Below are 15,652 nucleotides of genomic sequence, written 5' to 3'. Positions count from 1 at the left end.
GTCCTGTGCTCTGGCAGGGCTGTGTGTCCCGAGCCCGCGGGGGAGGGGTGGGGAAGGCGTCCTGTCCCCTTCTGGGACACAGCTCCTTGCTTGTATCTGGTGTCCCCAGTGCCTGGTCGTTGTCTGGTGAGCCTGTGCTGGTGCATCCTGGCGGGGTGAGGGTGGGGGTGCAGAAGGGGAGCAGGACCCCACCCCGGGAATGCTGCGTCCTTTGGGAAAAGCTCTCTCGCTCTGAGCCTGCTCTGTCGGGCACCAGATGTCTTCTTGCAAGGCTCTTTCTGACCCCGCACCTGAGCAAGGCACCTGAGCGAGGAATTCGGTGTGAATATCCTTGAACTTAGAGGAAATGATCGCAACTTACCCTTTGAAGGACGTTGCCCTCATGCTGCTTGTCAGGTGGTGGCACTGAGGTCAGAGCCCCACCGGCTTTGTCACAGTGTGTCTAGTCCAGGGCTGTGTCAAAGCTGGTCTCAGAATAGGACTCATTCAAAAGGTCTTGGAGCGGCAGCTGGAACATTCTTTGGGTATCGTGAGAAGTCAGATCAGAAGCTGTCAGCTCTTTCTTCGGAAGCATGTATTTCTAAGGAAAGAAAAGAGTTTGATGAAAATTCTTCTTCTTGAATATTTAAACCTTGCTACCTCAGTCCTTCATACTATCCCTGCTTCCTAAACATTTTCTTGGTACAAATATCGTGGACAGCTGCTTTACAGAAGCAAGGATGAAGTCTCTTTGTAAGTGAAGGTCTCTGTAAGTGAACGTGAAATAATGACAAAGAAATGGGACTTTCTCTGTATTTGCCGTGTGCGCTTCCGGAAAGAGCGTTGTTTCGTAACCCTCAGGTGTCACTTCCTTTGCAGGTTGTACGGGTCCCCACTCAACATTGACTTGTTCCCTGCCCTCATGGTGGAAGACCTGGTTCCTGGCAGCCGCCTGGGCCCCACCTTGATGTGTCTGCTGAGCACGCAGTTCAGGCGCCTGCGAGATGGGGACAGGTAACTGCAGGTGCCCCCACAAGACAGTCTGTTCCTGAACGCACCTTTCCGGGGACTCGGGGAAGAGAGGGCCTTTGGTGGCGGCCCGGTGTCCCTGCCAAGAGCTAAGAGTGCAACATGGCTTTGCCCCTCGTCATGCTGGTGACAGCTCCCACTCACTGTGGCTGGCCTGTCACCGCAGCATCAGAATTAACCAGAACCTGACTCGAAGGTGCGCTCGTGTCCCTTCCGTTATTCAGACCATTCCTGTTCCTAGAAATGGACAGTCCCTCCGGTGTCACCACCGTGGGAGTTCAGAGGGCTGCGAGCTCAGGCTTGGTACAGGGCTGCTGATCAGTGTCATGCGGGGAGGTGGCCCTGCCTGTCATGAAGCACTTAGCAGGGGCTTCTTCAGGGGTCCTTGGGGGCCCGTCCGTCAGACACCGCTCTGCCGTTCTTAGTCCCATGGTGGTTTTGTTGTTGGAGGGGGATGTGAGCGACCTTGGGTCCACGTTCAGGGGATCTTGTTGAAAGCGTCGCAATGCTGGGAGTGATAGAGGACGCGCGGGTCCGGCCCCGTGGGGTTGGGCCTCCGGTTCTCTGACGCTGTGCCATTCCGCGGTCACAGGCTGTGGTATGAGAACCCCGGGCTGTTTTCCCCGGCCCAGCTGACGCAGATCAAGCAGACGTCCCTGGCCAGGATCCTGTGTGACAATTCCGACAACATCACGCGTGTGCAGAGGGATGTGTTCAGAGTGGCGGAGTTTCCCCACGGCTACGGCAGCTGTGACGACATTCCCAGGGTCGACCTGCGCGTGTGGCAGGACTGCTGTGAAGGTGGGCCGTGTGCGAGACCCCGCCCCGGTGTGCTTGGTGCCTTTGCTCACTGCCAGTGTGGGTGTCTCTGCTCAGATCTGCACCTTGTTGCCGGAGTGGGGCCAGCGGGAGACAGGTGGGCAGCTCTGCAGCTTGTTAGTGGCATGTGTCCACACCGAGGGTGTCCTGGGACCTCACAGGAAGTCACGATTTGAAGTTTGCAGTGACATCTGTAGTATTTAGTAGGATGGCTGAAATACTAAGTGCGAGAAGCAGGAAACAAAACTTGAGTAGCTATGCTCCCAGCTTTTCTTTAAAAGCCCACAGAAGTCTGAGTAGAAGGACCTCTGTGTAGCCTGAGTATCTGTGCCCACAGATAAAAGGTGAAAAAGAAACCTGTCAAGCATAGCAGACATCAAAATTTTTTTAGAAAGTAGCCGTGTGTTCCAAACGTCTGCATAGAACTTACGTGACCAAAGAGAGGTTAGGAAACGCCCCTGCAGAGGTGAGCAGGCCTCGCAGGTCTCCGGTGGCCTCATTCCCGGGACTTAGGAAGCCCTGGAAAGTGGGAGGGGCTGGCTGTCCCGCCCATCGGCCCGGGGTGGGGGGTGGGGTGGCAACATGACGTCCCCGTCCACGTGGCTCGTGGGGCCGCTGTCCTCGCACAGTGGCTCCTACTTGGCATCTGAAATCCCACTGCTGGGGGGCCTCAGTTTTCACTTTCTAATTTGAATGTAATTGTGGCTTTACTCAAACTCTGCTCAGACTCATGGAGTGTCAAAGCTGGGGGGCGTGTGGACACGTCCCATGTAACCCTGGTCCTCTGTGGTGAGGAAATGGGGCACCAGAGTGCAGTGACCACTGGGCCATACAGGGGCAGGTGGGCCGGCCAGAGCCAGGGCCCGTGTGCAAGAGACATGGGCAGTGCAGAGGCGGCACGGACATGCCGCTCCTTCCTGAAGCAGTGGTTCCCGTTCGTCACCCACGTGGGCTGGCGGTGACTTCCCTCAGTAAATGTTGGAAACTGGGTTGATATTTAGCAGTTTCTAACGTCTGTGCATGTGTGAGCTGATGTCATCTGCCTCTGTCTGCGAGCTCGTGCCCTCTCCTGTGAGTATGTTTGTTGTAATGGTAAACATGTACACACAGAATGTGGGTTCTGACGCCGTGGGCGAGCTCACATAGAAAGGAAAGCTGTGCTCGCTGCACACCTGCCTTCCCAAAGCATGTACGTTCTCATTGTCACACCGTGGAAGCTGGTGTTTTTGTTTTGTTTTAGCTCTTTGATAAATATTCTCGCTGGTTTATCCAGCTCCAAATGCGTTCCCACGGGAATGGCAGAGGTTGGTCCTGTGCGGGCAGACGCGCGTCTTCTTCCAAGCCATCGGGAGAGCCAGTCCCCTTCGCGGACAAACCTCCGCTTCCTGGTGACTTGACCGGTTCCCTCCAGCTGCTTAGAGAGAAGCAGAGCCAGGTTTTCTGTACTTTTTCCCCGAGAACCCAGAGTCCTCGGAACACTGCGCGCCCGGTCTGCCCTCGGTAGTCGCAGGAGCCTGTTTGGGCTGGACGCTGGGGCTCCCTCAGAAAGCAGGCTAGCCCTGAGCTGGCCGAGCCTCAAGACTGCCTGTAAGCTGTGTCCCAAAGCCACACCTAAATAAAGCAGAAAAACAGAGTTGGGGTTCGACAGGACCGAATGTCGACTGCTGTTGACTTGTCACTCAACTTTCCTAAGACTCATTTACAGCAACGTTCTTGAGGGGCGGCCCGAGCTCGTGTCTGTCTTTTCCACCCACCTGCCGCCCTGGGTGGCTGCTGTTTCTTTTCCTTTTGACCAGAGTTAGAAATTGCAGCTTCTCTGTGCAGGTTGATGAGTCATAGGTACACATACAACTTTGAAATAATTGCCGTAATTATGGAAGGATTACAAGGAATTTCTGTACTTTCAGAGTCATCAGTTCAAGTTTTGCCATGTTACTCATTTTTCTGTCGTGTGTGTGTGTGTGTGTGTGTATCTATATGAATATTATTTCTTTCTAAACTATTGAGGAAGTTTCTGACATGCTGCTCTACTCCTCAGTAATTAAGTGTGGGTTCGACCCAAATTGAGGATTTCGCTGTAAGAGCCACCTCTAACCCCAGGCCCCCTCTGCTCTGTGACAGCCCTGTTCTGTGGGGTCTCTCTCAGTTGGTCTGGCTTTTCTCAGACCAGACCCAGGTCCTGCATTAGGGACACAGCCTGTAATAAGCAGGTTGTCACCTGGTCCGTCTTCAGGAGCCACATTGTCCTGTTATTGGTGACACTGATTAGGATTATGTGGCAACAATGTGATGTCTGTACCCCAAAGGATGGGGTTGGAGGGGTGGGGGCGGCTATGAAAATGCAAATGTCCAGGTTAGGAAGATGAACACATTTCCTCTTTCAAAATGAGCTCTGGGACAGCCCTGGAAGGTACCTGGGCTGCAGGGACTTAACTCCCCTGGGTGTGACAGGGAGCCGGGCATGGCTTTCAGCTGGCCCTGGGACTTAGATGCAGGTCTTCTGCGGGCACAGAACAATCCTGGGTATTTGTGGGTCTGCTGCGTTTACACTGGTGTGTAACAGGGTGTGTCTTGAGGCTGGACCCAGGTGAGTCAGAGGCTGACATAAGTCACAGAGCACCTAGAGGGCCTGCCTGTGGCTTGTTATGGCGGCGGTGGTGGGCAGTCACGATAAAGCTGGGCCAGAAGGTGGCCTCAGTTCATGTGTCATGTGCCTTTCTCGTGCTTCGGGGTCCAGGGGACGTCAGATTTGAGAAAGCCCCCTGTGGCCATGGCCCTGTTCCCACGAGGTCTGTCCCGGGCTGTGTCCTGGGTGCATGCAGTGGGCACAGGATGCAACAGGATTACTCGTAGGTGTCCGGAGCAGAGCACCAGCTACGGCAGGGGGCAGGCTGCAGAGGCCTGGTGCTCTGTGTGTGGTGGGGACCAGGGCAGTGGGAGAGGACGGGGTGTGCTGTGTGACCCAAGGAGGGTGTCCTAGGGGGCTGGCTGTCATCGGGGAGGCTGGGCGCCATCCACGCACAGCTTGCATGTGGAGGGGCCAGGTAAGTGCAGCCTGGCCACCGCCTGCCATGAAGCATCACCGTGTGTCTGAGGTGTGTACGAAAGGCGTGATATTTGCCCAGATGAAGTTAGTTTCTCCTAAAATCAGCCCTTACCGCTGACGTGCCCTTTTGCTTCCTCTTTAGACTGTAGGACCAGGGGACAGTTCAACGCCTTCTCGTATCACTTCCGAGGCAAGCGGTCCCTTGAATTCAGCTACCAGGACGAGGCGCCTGCCACAAAAGCAGAGCCTGGGAGGACGCTGAGGTATGGCTGTTCCTGAGGGTCAGACTGTCTGTAACGCTGGCTGGTCGTGGGGCCCCAGGCGGGACGTCCGGTGTGGCCCCCGCATGGCCGCGGCCCCTGGACGAGCATTGGGTGTGGTGTAAACATGTGTGATGACCCTGGCTGTGACACGCTGGGTCACGTTTGCCTCTCCCTGTGCCCTCCACGCAGTGCTGGGGAGCAGAGCGAGCACCCCAGAAATGCCACGTCTGCCGCCTCTGAGCACCCACAGGTTCCGGGGGCCGGTGACTTCAGGGACTTCGTCCTAGAGATGCAGCAGACCATCGCAGACCTCAGGACACAGGTACGGGGCCGCCACTGCCTTGGCACAGCTTCCTGCACGTCTGTAGACTCGTCCTCTGGGACCCGAAGGTGTGGCCCCACTGCCCCTGACCAGGAGCCCAGGGTGAGCCGCTCTGTCTGCTGGCTCATGGCGATTGGGACCCTCGGCCTTGGCTGCCGCTGGGGGCAGGTGTGGGCCCAGGACGAGGGCCCTGAAGGGGACTGGAAGCTCAGGTCCTTCTTGAAGCCACTTCTTCAGGGGTGACTGCTGAGACCTGGCTTCTAGGGAGGGTCTGAGGTATTGTGAGGTCAGGCCACCTGGACGTTGGGAAGGGCGCCGGCAGCTGGAGGATGACAGGTTCCCGGCTCTTCACTGAGGCTGCAGGTTTGGGGAAAATGCAGTCTCCCGCTCCTGCCCAGTGAGTCGTTTCTGCCTCTCCAGGTTGGCTCCAGGGTTCCAGGAAACCCTGCCACTAGGAGCCAGACACACCCAGGCTGAGGTGGACACATGGTGTCCTGGGGGCCCCGCCCAGGGAGATGGGTGTTGCGAGTGCCGAGTGGGTCTGTGACGCCCACCACAGGCCCCTGGGGTTGTGACATCTCGTGTGTGGGGGCACTGCATGGCCTTCATTCACCCCCCCCACCTCAGGGCCTTGGGCCAGGGGCCACTCGCCAGGTCCCCAGAAGTGCAGGTGGCACGTCTGCTGTTACTCCCACAGCCCTGCTGGTCAGGGGTGGGTGTGGGGCGACCCGCAGCCTCTCCCTCATCCCGGGCCCACGCGGGCAGCTCAGCTCATCTGCCCACCGCCGAGGCCCGTGGGCCTGAGTGTTGCTGCTTCTGGCTTTCCCCTGGGGCTGGTCACAGGGCCCCACGGCGGCATCACCGCTGCTCTCTGCTTGCTTCTGGTGTTGGCCCAGTGTCAGGTCTGGTGGCCTTTGTCGGTGACGCGCGCACAAAAGTGGCTCGCACTTGCAGCTGCATCGGACACCGAGTGTTTCCCCTGGTGCCACGAGGTGGTCGTTACGTGTGCACGGGGAGAGGTGGTTTTGACCCCTGGTCGTGTGATTTTGCACACGCAGCATGACCTGGTCCTGGGAGATCTGAGACCCTGCTGTTGGTGGCAGGTTGTGACACAGGGTAAATGGAAGCTGCTTTGCCTGCAGTGGGCGCGCGGCAGGTCTCTGCAGGGTCTGTGTGTGGCCGTCCTCGTCCTTGATCAGCGAGGCGCGTCGCCCTCAGCCACACACACTTCCTCAGGGTAGGTTAGAAGGACGGCCGTGCGGTCAGGTGCGTCCTCCCCAGACCTCCTGTCATTACTTGGGGTTCAGTTGCCTGTGACAGAAAACCCAGGTGACAGTGGTTTTGAGGGGAAGTTTACGTTCCCCTCATGGAGGCTGGACGGAGATGGACTGAGGCTGCCGGACGCCCTGGGTGCAGGGACCCCGGCCCCCGGCCACCGTCACCCAGTTGGCACCCCCGGCGAGGGGACAGAGGAAGGGACATTGCACAAGCAGGGAAGACCTGCTGTCGGGGACTGGGAGCCGGTCACAGCAGAGCTTCTGTCGTCCGGGTGGCTCTCGCGCAGCCCTGTGGGCACATCTTCGTCAGTGTCCACGCTTCCTTCTGTTTTCAGTAACCGCTGACCTTATTTTACAGTAAACGTCAGCTAAGGCAGCTCAGGTCAGGTTTCGGGACAGCTGGCCGTTGGCTGTCTAATGAGTGCACTGGCGACGCCATTGTCCTTCCCAGACGTCCGTCTCCCCTCGTGCCTGTCACACACTCCACAGGCCTCGTCCTGCGGGAGGACAGGTGTGGCCCCAGGTTCTCCACCTGGGATGACCGAGCACATTTTGGCTTTGCAGATAAAGAAGCTGGAGGCCCGGCTCAGCCCGGGGGAGTGCACGGGCGCGGATGGCGACCCCCACGCTGACGGGACCCGGTGGAAACGAGATGCGTGCACCCTCTGTGAATGCCACGTGAGTAGGGGCGGTCAGGGACCCCGGGAGCCACAGGGTTCACACCAGCAAGGAGGGCTGGTCCTGCCAGGCATCTCTGGTCCCCAGAGAAAGTGGATGGACGGGGTCTGGCTGCACTCTGGCCGGGGGGCACTCATGGTGGGAAACCAAGGGCTGGTCTGGGCGCCTTCCGTGCAGCAGGAGCGGGGCCTCTGGAAGGGCGGGGCCTGTAGCTGTCACTCAGCCCAGAGAGCCACACACTGTGGAAAGGCTCTCCAAAGCCGTCAGACCCCAGCACAGTGGAGACGAGTGGGCGGTGGGAGGATGCAGGGCTGGCCGGCCCAGAGCTGACCAGTGTGGCACCATGTCTTTCCAGGATGGGCAGGTCACCTGCTTCGTGGAAGCTTGCCAGGCTGCCAACTGCCCAGCGCCTGTGACAATCAGTGGAGCCTGCTGCCCCGTCTGTCCGCAAGACGTCCAGGGAAGGAAGCCTTGAAGCCCCTCAGAGCCCTCCGAGCGTCCTCTGAGGCTGCTGGCTGCTGCAGGACACGAAGGTCAGGTGGTCCCGGACATGTCGCCGGGCTGTCTCAGAAGCAGCGCCAGGGACACAAGCAGATATGCGGTGGGAGCAGACACGAGTCCTAACTTCATGTTAGATCCTCAGGTTTTTATTTAAGTTTTTTAATGAAAAGTCGGTGCTACTATTAAATTGCACAGTTAAATCATTTAGGCTCCTCACGTCATTTCCCTTGAAACCACCATTTCCTCTTGATGGAGAGTTTTCCCCGCTTGGCCCTGAGACCAGAAGCTTGCAGACGTGTCACGTGCAGGTGGGTGTGTGCCCGAGCCACCAGGAGGCACATGCATTTACAGAGAAAGTCAGAGTTCGGCAAACGCAGCATCTCTTAGGAGAGTGCCCGGGTGGCACCGCTCCCAGCGCCCCGGTGCTCTGCACGCAGCCACACAGCAGATGTTCCTGCTGCTCGAGTGCACACCCACCATGTCTGTGCACCATCCGTATGCGACTGCATGAGCATCAAGCCACATGTAGGAGCTTGTTTTCGTCCTGCCCGCGTGCGCCCACCGCGTGGCCAGTGCCTGTCGCGCGCCTATCATCACCGTGCCAGCCCACAGCCAGCTCGCGGCTGCTCACCCCGCAGGTGTCCTGGCCGGGTGCACCCTGCATTCCAGCGGGAGGAATCCACATGCTGGGAACTTGCCAACTTCCGGTTGTGAGTGCGTTAAAGAGCCAAACATGAGCCCCTATACCTCACTTGTATTTTCAAAATGCATGATGTTGTATGAGATTTTGCCCACGTTTTAGGTGTTAGGTATGGCAGGAAAATCGTTTCCATTCTGCAGAGGTTCTTTCAGAATCCAGAGAAAAGTAACTCTCGTACCTCATGGTCGCTCTAACTGACCAAAAGCCTGTTTGTTTGAAATGTACAGTGGTCTGTGTTCTGTGAAGCATGTCCCTGAACATACACGTTCAGTCCCACAGACATTTACTTGTGGGCCTACTGCGTGCTGGGTGCTATGCTGGTGAGGGGAAGACATGGCCGGTGAGGATGACCTGTGAGGACGTGGCTGGTGCTAGCACACGGGCGAGTCCACACCGGCCGTCACCAGGGCGAGTGGGATGCACGTTTCCGTGCAGTGTCCACAGGCAACGGGCAGTGTCATGGCCACGCCTCTGTCCAGCATGGGCACCGTTCCGGTGCCCTGTGGCAGGCTGCCATGTCCGGGTAGCAAGAACACCCTGCCATAAGAACACTGCCAGTGGGTTTATACATGGGCAGCTGACGTCTTAGCCTCATGTCACTGCCTGACAGACAAAAGCTGGCATGTGTCATGGGACTTTTGAAATACCAGGTTCAGTAATCAGGTCTTGGAATCAATTTCTGTAAATAGTAAATGGAAAACTCCATCTAAAAGGTCGATAGTTGTGTACGCTGCCCCGCTGCAAACGGCAGTGGGTCCCACTTCCGGGACTGTTCAGGTGTCCAGGTGCCTTGGAGGTTTACCTGAGGTTTACCTGAGGTCTCGGTGCAGACAGGCAGGCACGCGGGCAGCCGTGTTGGCTCAGGCAGGCGTCTAGGATCATGTTCTCTGCGTTACAGGACAATCCTGCAGCTGCAGTGGGGTGTCTGGAATCAGCACGTGGACCTGACGTGCAGTCACGCCACAGTGGGTAGTGCCGAGCCAGGCTCAGCTGTGTTGGGGCCATAATAGGACGCTGTGTGCATGTTTCTCTCCTTTCCCGACTTGCCGACAGCCCACAGCCTTGTTTGTGTTCACTGTTGCCAAAGAAATGTTTGCACTGTGTAACGATGCCTTTCTGTTCAATAAAGGGGCCACGTTTTCCAATGGGGAATGGCGTCTTCTTTTCCCTGAAACCCATCAGCAGGGCTGCGCCTTGTTTGTCCAGTGAGATCCAAGCATGATCAAGAACGGAGACACTTCCTAGAGAGATGGTGATGCATTTCGACCTATTTGCTATGTAGAAGCAATGTGTTTTCTGACAAAGTTTCAGGAAGTCGCCTGACTTGCACAAGCTGAGTTTTCTGTAACGTTTCTTGGTGGCTTTACTGCTTCATATCAGTACCCACAGCTGTAGCCACAACACCCTAGGGTCTTGGAGCTGTGTGAGCAGGACCGCGCTCGTCAGTGATGGCGCCGCCTGCCCCCAGCTGTCAGAGGCTCAAGTAGGTTTAAGGTTCAGCCTTAAGGTTCAGCAGGTGAGGAAGAGTGGTCCCCCAAGCACCAGGCCACCTGCAGGTGAACAGGTCTGGGCAGCCAGCCTGTCCCGTAGGCCTGCGTGTGGCCCCATTTGTTCTGTCTGAAGAGGCCCCTCCCCGCCCATGTGTCCCTGTGGGCCGATGTCCTGAGGCCCCAGCATCATGGTGACCAACTGCTCAGAACAGACTCCATCCTCGCGTCTTCAGGCGCTGAGCATTAAGCCTCTGTGTGTGACACCTTCAGATTGTGGACTTGCTTTCTTTTACGTTTGTGGTGACAAATGTTCTCCAACCCCAAACCTTTAGGCAGTGACAGTGGGGCAGCGTGCTTGAACTTGGAAGGTTCTAGAAGCGCCAGTCGTGCCTGTTTCTATGTTGTTGAGACTAGAGTCTTATCTGCTGTTCCTGTGTCTGGGCTTCTTTGTTCAGAGGCCGCGTCTCTTGAGGAAGGAAGCTCAGCCCGGAGGTCACCCCATCCTCGTCGTCCTTCCCACGACAGCCTTACCTCATGTCTAGCCTTAACAATAATCTTAAAGGAGTGGTTTTTCCATCACGATTCTGAACTTCAGCCTGGTGGCTCGTCTCCCACAGCTCTGCCAGGAAGTCCCGCTTTTCACAAATAGTGTCATTATTGCAGGTTTGGTGTTAGGAGGGGAGGGGATAGTGTATGTCCCTTTGGCATTTGCAGCAACTGGTCACAGCCAAATTGGTGTGGCTTTTCTTTTGCAGAGATTTGGGGGTGGGGAGGAGTAGGAATCTTCTGATTTCCATTATATCTTTCCCATGCCAACATTGAGCATAAATTTCTGTATCATGGATAGTGTCATCCCAGTGTTTTATCAAGACCAGGTTTCTTTCTCATGGTCGTTCACCCTCAGAAGCCCCGAACTTTGCAGCTGCATGACTCCCTTGCCACATGCTTTTCCAGGTATCTGGGTCCTTCCCAGCTTGCTGTTCCGGTTGTTTTGTCCTCAGTGAGCAAACATCAGGCCACAACACAGACCCACTGCTGAATGACAGTGTACATGGTCCTCCAAGGACGCTGCTGGGAACCCATGTTTATGGTCTCAGCCCAACTCCGCTGGGGCTGCTGCCAGCACTCACAGTGGTCATCCAGAGAGACAAGAGATGGAGCAGGTGCTACGCTTGTTGTGTGTCCCTGGGACGCCTGAGGGGGCTATGGGTCTCGCCCCCAAATCCGGGAATTGCAGTGCCCAAGGCTGAAACCCACTCCTGACACTGAGGCCAGAATGCTTTCATTTCACCAAACGTAAAGACAAAACAACTGCATGGATGCAAACGTTCCTTCCACCTGTGCCCACCTTGGGGGCCGTCCCACAGCTCGCTGAATGTTCCTTCTGGGAAGGACCCTGTGCCTTTGGGAATCTGATGCCGGCTTCCTTCTGGCGCTGGGCTGCCGTCTGGCTGCGTGACCTTTGCCAAACCACTTACCCTCCGTCTTCCATTAACTGTTTTCACTCGTAGCAGGTGCCCAGATGGACCAAGGCTCAAACAGCATCACAGGACTTCTCTCTTTGTGGCCACCTGTGCGTGGCCGTAATTTTTGTGTGAAAGGACAGCAGGGTCGTGTGTGTTTCATACGAATAAGAAACGGAGGGAGAGACGGGTCCTGACTTCCTGCGCTGCCTAGACTTAAAGGCAACAATGTTTCCGTGACCAACGGCCTCCTTTCCCTACATCTCTGACTTGGAGGCTGATGGCTGCGGCCAGCAAGGCGATTCCAAGCGGCCGAGCACCTGGGCCCACGCGGACTCTCCAGGACCTCTTCCCATGGCCTCCCAAACACCTTCCTGCTCCCGTGTCCGTCCGTCTCATCCTTGGTCCTTGAATGATTGCCGTGCCCCTCCCGCACTCCACCTCTGTCCCTGCGGCTGGCCAGAGGGCAGGGCCCCGTCTGCGGTGCTCTGCTGCTTGCCGGCGGCCATGTCTCTTCTCCCGAGTGCAGCCCCATGTCCCCAGATGGACTGCAAAGTCCTCACAGCTACCATGGCATCTGTGACCATGAATTCCCAGCTGTTTGAAAACCAGTTCTGGCCCTGGCCCCACGTTCACTGGTGGGGCCCTGCCCCTTTTCATCATGACTTCGGTGGAGGGTGATCACACCAGAACCTTTATGTTTGTAAGTCACACACCTGAAGACGCAGTGATTACTGGCCATCTGCTCCAGACAGACTACACAGCCCCTTTGAGCCTGCAAAGTGATCAGCCTAGTGGGAAGTTTTTTTACATAAACACAGGAATGTCAGTGGAAAAAAGATGAACGGATGAGCTGTGGGTTGGTACCAGGACCAGCCTGGTGCCCTGGGCACCTCTCCTGCGAAGGAAGAACAGGTCCAAGCCCTCAGGTCTGAGGCCATGTAGCTCTGACCTCAGGTTAGCTGGGGACACCGGCTTCTCCAGGCCACATCCCAGAGCTTCTGTTCAGTGGGCCCTGGGGATAAATGCCCCCTCACCCTGTCCACGTGGAGGTGCTGCCACCAGTTTCCCCCTGAGGACAGCTGAGCAGGGTCAGGGCCGGGTAGCTATGACTCACCTCACATTCTGGCGTCCCCGGTTCTGGAAAACAAGCATGGTGACGTCACCCACAGATGGTCCAAGTGGTCAGCTCATTTGTGGTCTGCAGGCTGAGTCTTCTCTGTGACTCAATGGCAACAATATGCGTTTGTTAGAATAACAGTCAGTTACATTGGTCATGTATTAAGTTGCTTTCCCCTCCACCCTTCTATTTTTGACCTTCCACCGCCCTTGACATGACATCTGCTCTGTGGGCAGCAGTTAGTGCCTCACCAAACAAAGATGCTTCCTCCTGACCTGTCCCACGTGTGTCCCAAGGAAATCTGACTTCCTGGAATTATTACCAAGTGTTACCTTTGCTCAGCCAAACAGCAGTGACCTGAGTTGTCCATAAAGCAGATGTCTGGGTCCCCACTTCTGGAATCTTCCCTCTGGGCCGCTTGGCCTGCGGGTACTGTCTCTGTTAGGAGGCCCTTCACTGGGGCCCCTGGGGGCTCATATTTGGCACCAGTGGAAGGAGGTCGTGCTTAAAATCAGTCCTGGGGCCACGGGTGCTGTTTGGGCCAATCTCTCTGGGCCTGTGTGTCCCTCATCTCAGCAGGAGCCCCTCCCTGGGGAGTCTGGTCCTCACTGAGGCCTCATTGTCGGGACACAGTAGGGACTTCTGCTCCCGAGTCCCCGGGACCCAAGTGAGAGGCCAGCGTCTGACACATGTTGGCAGCTCTCAGAAAACTGCCTCTCCCCTAGGGCAAAGGTCTGGGCCTGGCTCCTGGAGCAAAGGCAGGGACTGCTCAGAGGCACGTCCTGCCTGGAACAGCAGGTGCTGTCCTGGCCCAGACCCGACTGCAGGCCAGGACAGTGCTTGTGCCGGTGGGGGCCCGGCCATTTAATACGCCACCAAGTGTGCCAGTGCTCTTCCAGATGGCGCACATAGCCTGGCCCCCTACAAACCTGACCCTAGAGCCACACTCAGGCGTCGGTGCTCGCAGCCCACGTGGACGCACCGTCCTCTGCGAGCCACACACTCGGAGAAGGCTCATGTGCCCCAGCTGTACGTCCACAGCATTTTCAAGTGAAAATCGTCTTTCCAGCTTGGGGGTTCGGGAAAGTGGATTAAACGCTGCCCAGGACATTTCCCACAGGCTTAGACCACCATTTTCTCCAGGATGTCTGCAGCACCGAGCCCCTTTCTGTCGAGGGTTTGCATGAGTTGGTGTTTGATGCCGGAGACTCAGGTGACTGCAAGGCTCACAGCCCAGCCGCAGTCACAACAACGCCATGGGCCCAGCAGTCTCAGGGGCCCTGTCAAATCTACACACGGGGGGGGGGCTGGGGGGGTCAAGGGGCAGGGTGAGAGGAGAAGGGACTAAGAAGTACAAACTGGTAGTTACACAGTAGTCACGGGGCTGTGAAGTACAGCACAGGGAATAGTCAATGATATGGTAATAACTATGCATAGTGCCAGGTGGGTACTAGACTAGTCGGGGATCACTTCATAAGTTATATAAATGCCTAACCACTATTCTGAACTACTGAAATTAATATAATATTGAATGTCAACTGTAATTGAAAAATAATTAAAAATGGTGAAATAAAGTAATTTTCACAAGTTAAAAAGGCAGCAACAGAAACCTTGTATTTCATTACCAGAAACCAGGCTTCATTTTGGCTGGACTTTTAGAAATAGGTTTATAATATTATGACAGGATTTTTCTCTATTTTAGGGGGTGGGGAGCTGGAATCTACCTTAAAATAAAAACAGACAGATAAAGCAAAATTTCCCCACAATCCCATTTTGTAAAAAAGTCAACGTTTGCATTAGTCCATTAGATCTTTTAATGTTTCTCCCTGTCCGAGTTTCATTTTGCACCTTTGCACCAGCTGCACAGATGACATTGTACTCTGATTTTCACTTCACACAGCCGGGTACATATTTCCCATGTCACTACTTCCCAGCTGCTTGTCACTTTGCTGGTCACACTGGCTTGCTGTCCATAGATGCCAGCGTCATGTAACTGAATGTGACACAGGTGAGATGGCGCCTCCTTCATGCTTCCAAACAGGAGCACACAGTAGGCGCCTTGCTGTCTTAACAGCACATTCCCACCCTCCACTCCTCGGTGATGCACACAAGACCACGTCCTTCTTTTCCCCACTTTAAAAGTCTTGAGGTGTGAACACATACTAACCGTGTGTGTAGGTGTGTGACGTTCCAAAGCCAGCATCCCTGCAGCCACCTGGGTCCCAGGTGCATGTGGCGCAGATAGAGGGGTGCACACGGCGGTGACATCCGTTTCTGTGCAGCCGCCATCCTCCACTGGCCCGAAGAGGAGGAGGAGGAGGAGGAGGTCATCGTGTGGGTCTGGCTCTCCAAGTCTCTAAGTGAGTAACCAGCTGTGAGGAAATGTCCTTCCTGCTGGTAAAACAAACAAATGATGCTCATGCACTGTTTTCACTGAGCCACCAAGATCCCGTGAGAACAGCTAAGATGTGGACTCGGACCATAACCAGCCCCCAGTTGCCTCAGAAAGTTGTGGTGCTTTCTAGGGTTTCAGCCCAAAGCCCCACATGCCGCGTGGGCACTGGCGAGGACGGGGAGGATGTGCAGACACTTGGCTCTTGTCCGGTTGCGTGGAGACAGCGCCACGGCCTCTGTGTGCTGAAATGAAAACGATCACATTTTCAACTACAAATTCCCTTTGTGAAAGTTCCACCAACATCTAACAACATTTTGCTTTTTCTGCTGTTCGGCTGATTGAGAGCCTGACCTTGACCTTTTGCAGTAACGTGAGGCCATGTGAAGACTGCGCCACGGTGATTTTTCACCCCACTGTTTGCACAGCGACTACGAGGCAGGCGTAGGTTCAAGGGGAAAAATTTTTCCTGACCTCTTGCATTATTCTAAGACAATTAGCTGAAATGGAAAATAAAGGGCGAGCAAAACAATGTCATTCTTTTGAAATGACCTATTCTGTAGTAGTGAACTT

The 15,652-nt window shown here is 55.7% G+C and overlaps 1 protein-coding gene across 3 annotated transcripts in view; it reads left to right on the top strand.

The window, feature by feature from the left end:
• The window catches only part of PXDN (peroxidasin), a 67,119-nt gene extending 57,357 nt beyond the window's left edge, over window positions 1–9,762 (top strand). For all 3 annotated transcript variants that reach the window (XM_074331616.1, XM_074331615.1, XM_019752024.2), the window contains 6 exons: window positions 859–993; window positions 1,601–1,809; window positions 5,016–5,136; window positions 5,326–5,458; window positions 7,300–7,413; window positions 7,769–9,762. In XM_074331616.1, coding sequence (XP_074187717.1) covers window positions 859–993; window positions 1,601–1,809; window positions 5,016–5,136; window positions 5,326–5,458; window positions 7,300–7,413; window positions 7,769–7,888 — 832 coding nt within the window. In that variant the 3' untranslated portion in view covers window positions 7,889–9,762. The remainder of the gene's footprint in view (window positions 1–858; window positions 994–1,600; window positions 1,810–5,015; window positions 5,137–5,325; window positions 5,459–7,299; window positions 7,414–7,768) is intronic.
• The last annotated feature ends 5,890 nt before the right edge of the window (window positions 9,763–15,652 follow it).

Source organism: Rhinolophus sinicus, linkage group LG05 (assembly GCF_036562045.2).
Source record: "Rhinolophus sinicus isolate RSC01 linkage group LG05, ASM3656204v1, whole genome shotgun sequence".
Lineage (NCBI taxonomy): Eukaryota > Metazoa > Chordata > Mammalia > Chiroptera > Rhinolophidae > Rhinolophus > Rhinolophus sinicus.
The sequence above is the reverse complement of the archived record's forward strand: the minus strand, read 5'-3'. Positions and strand labels throughout refer to the sequence as shown.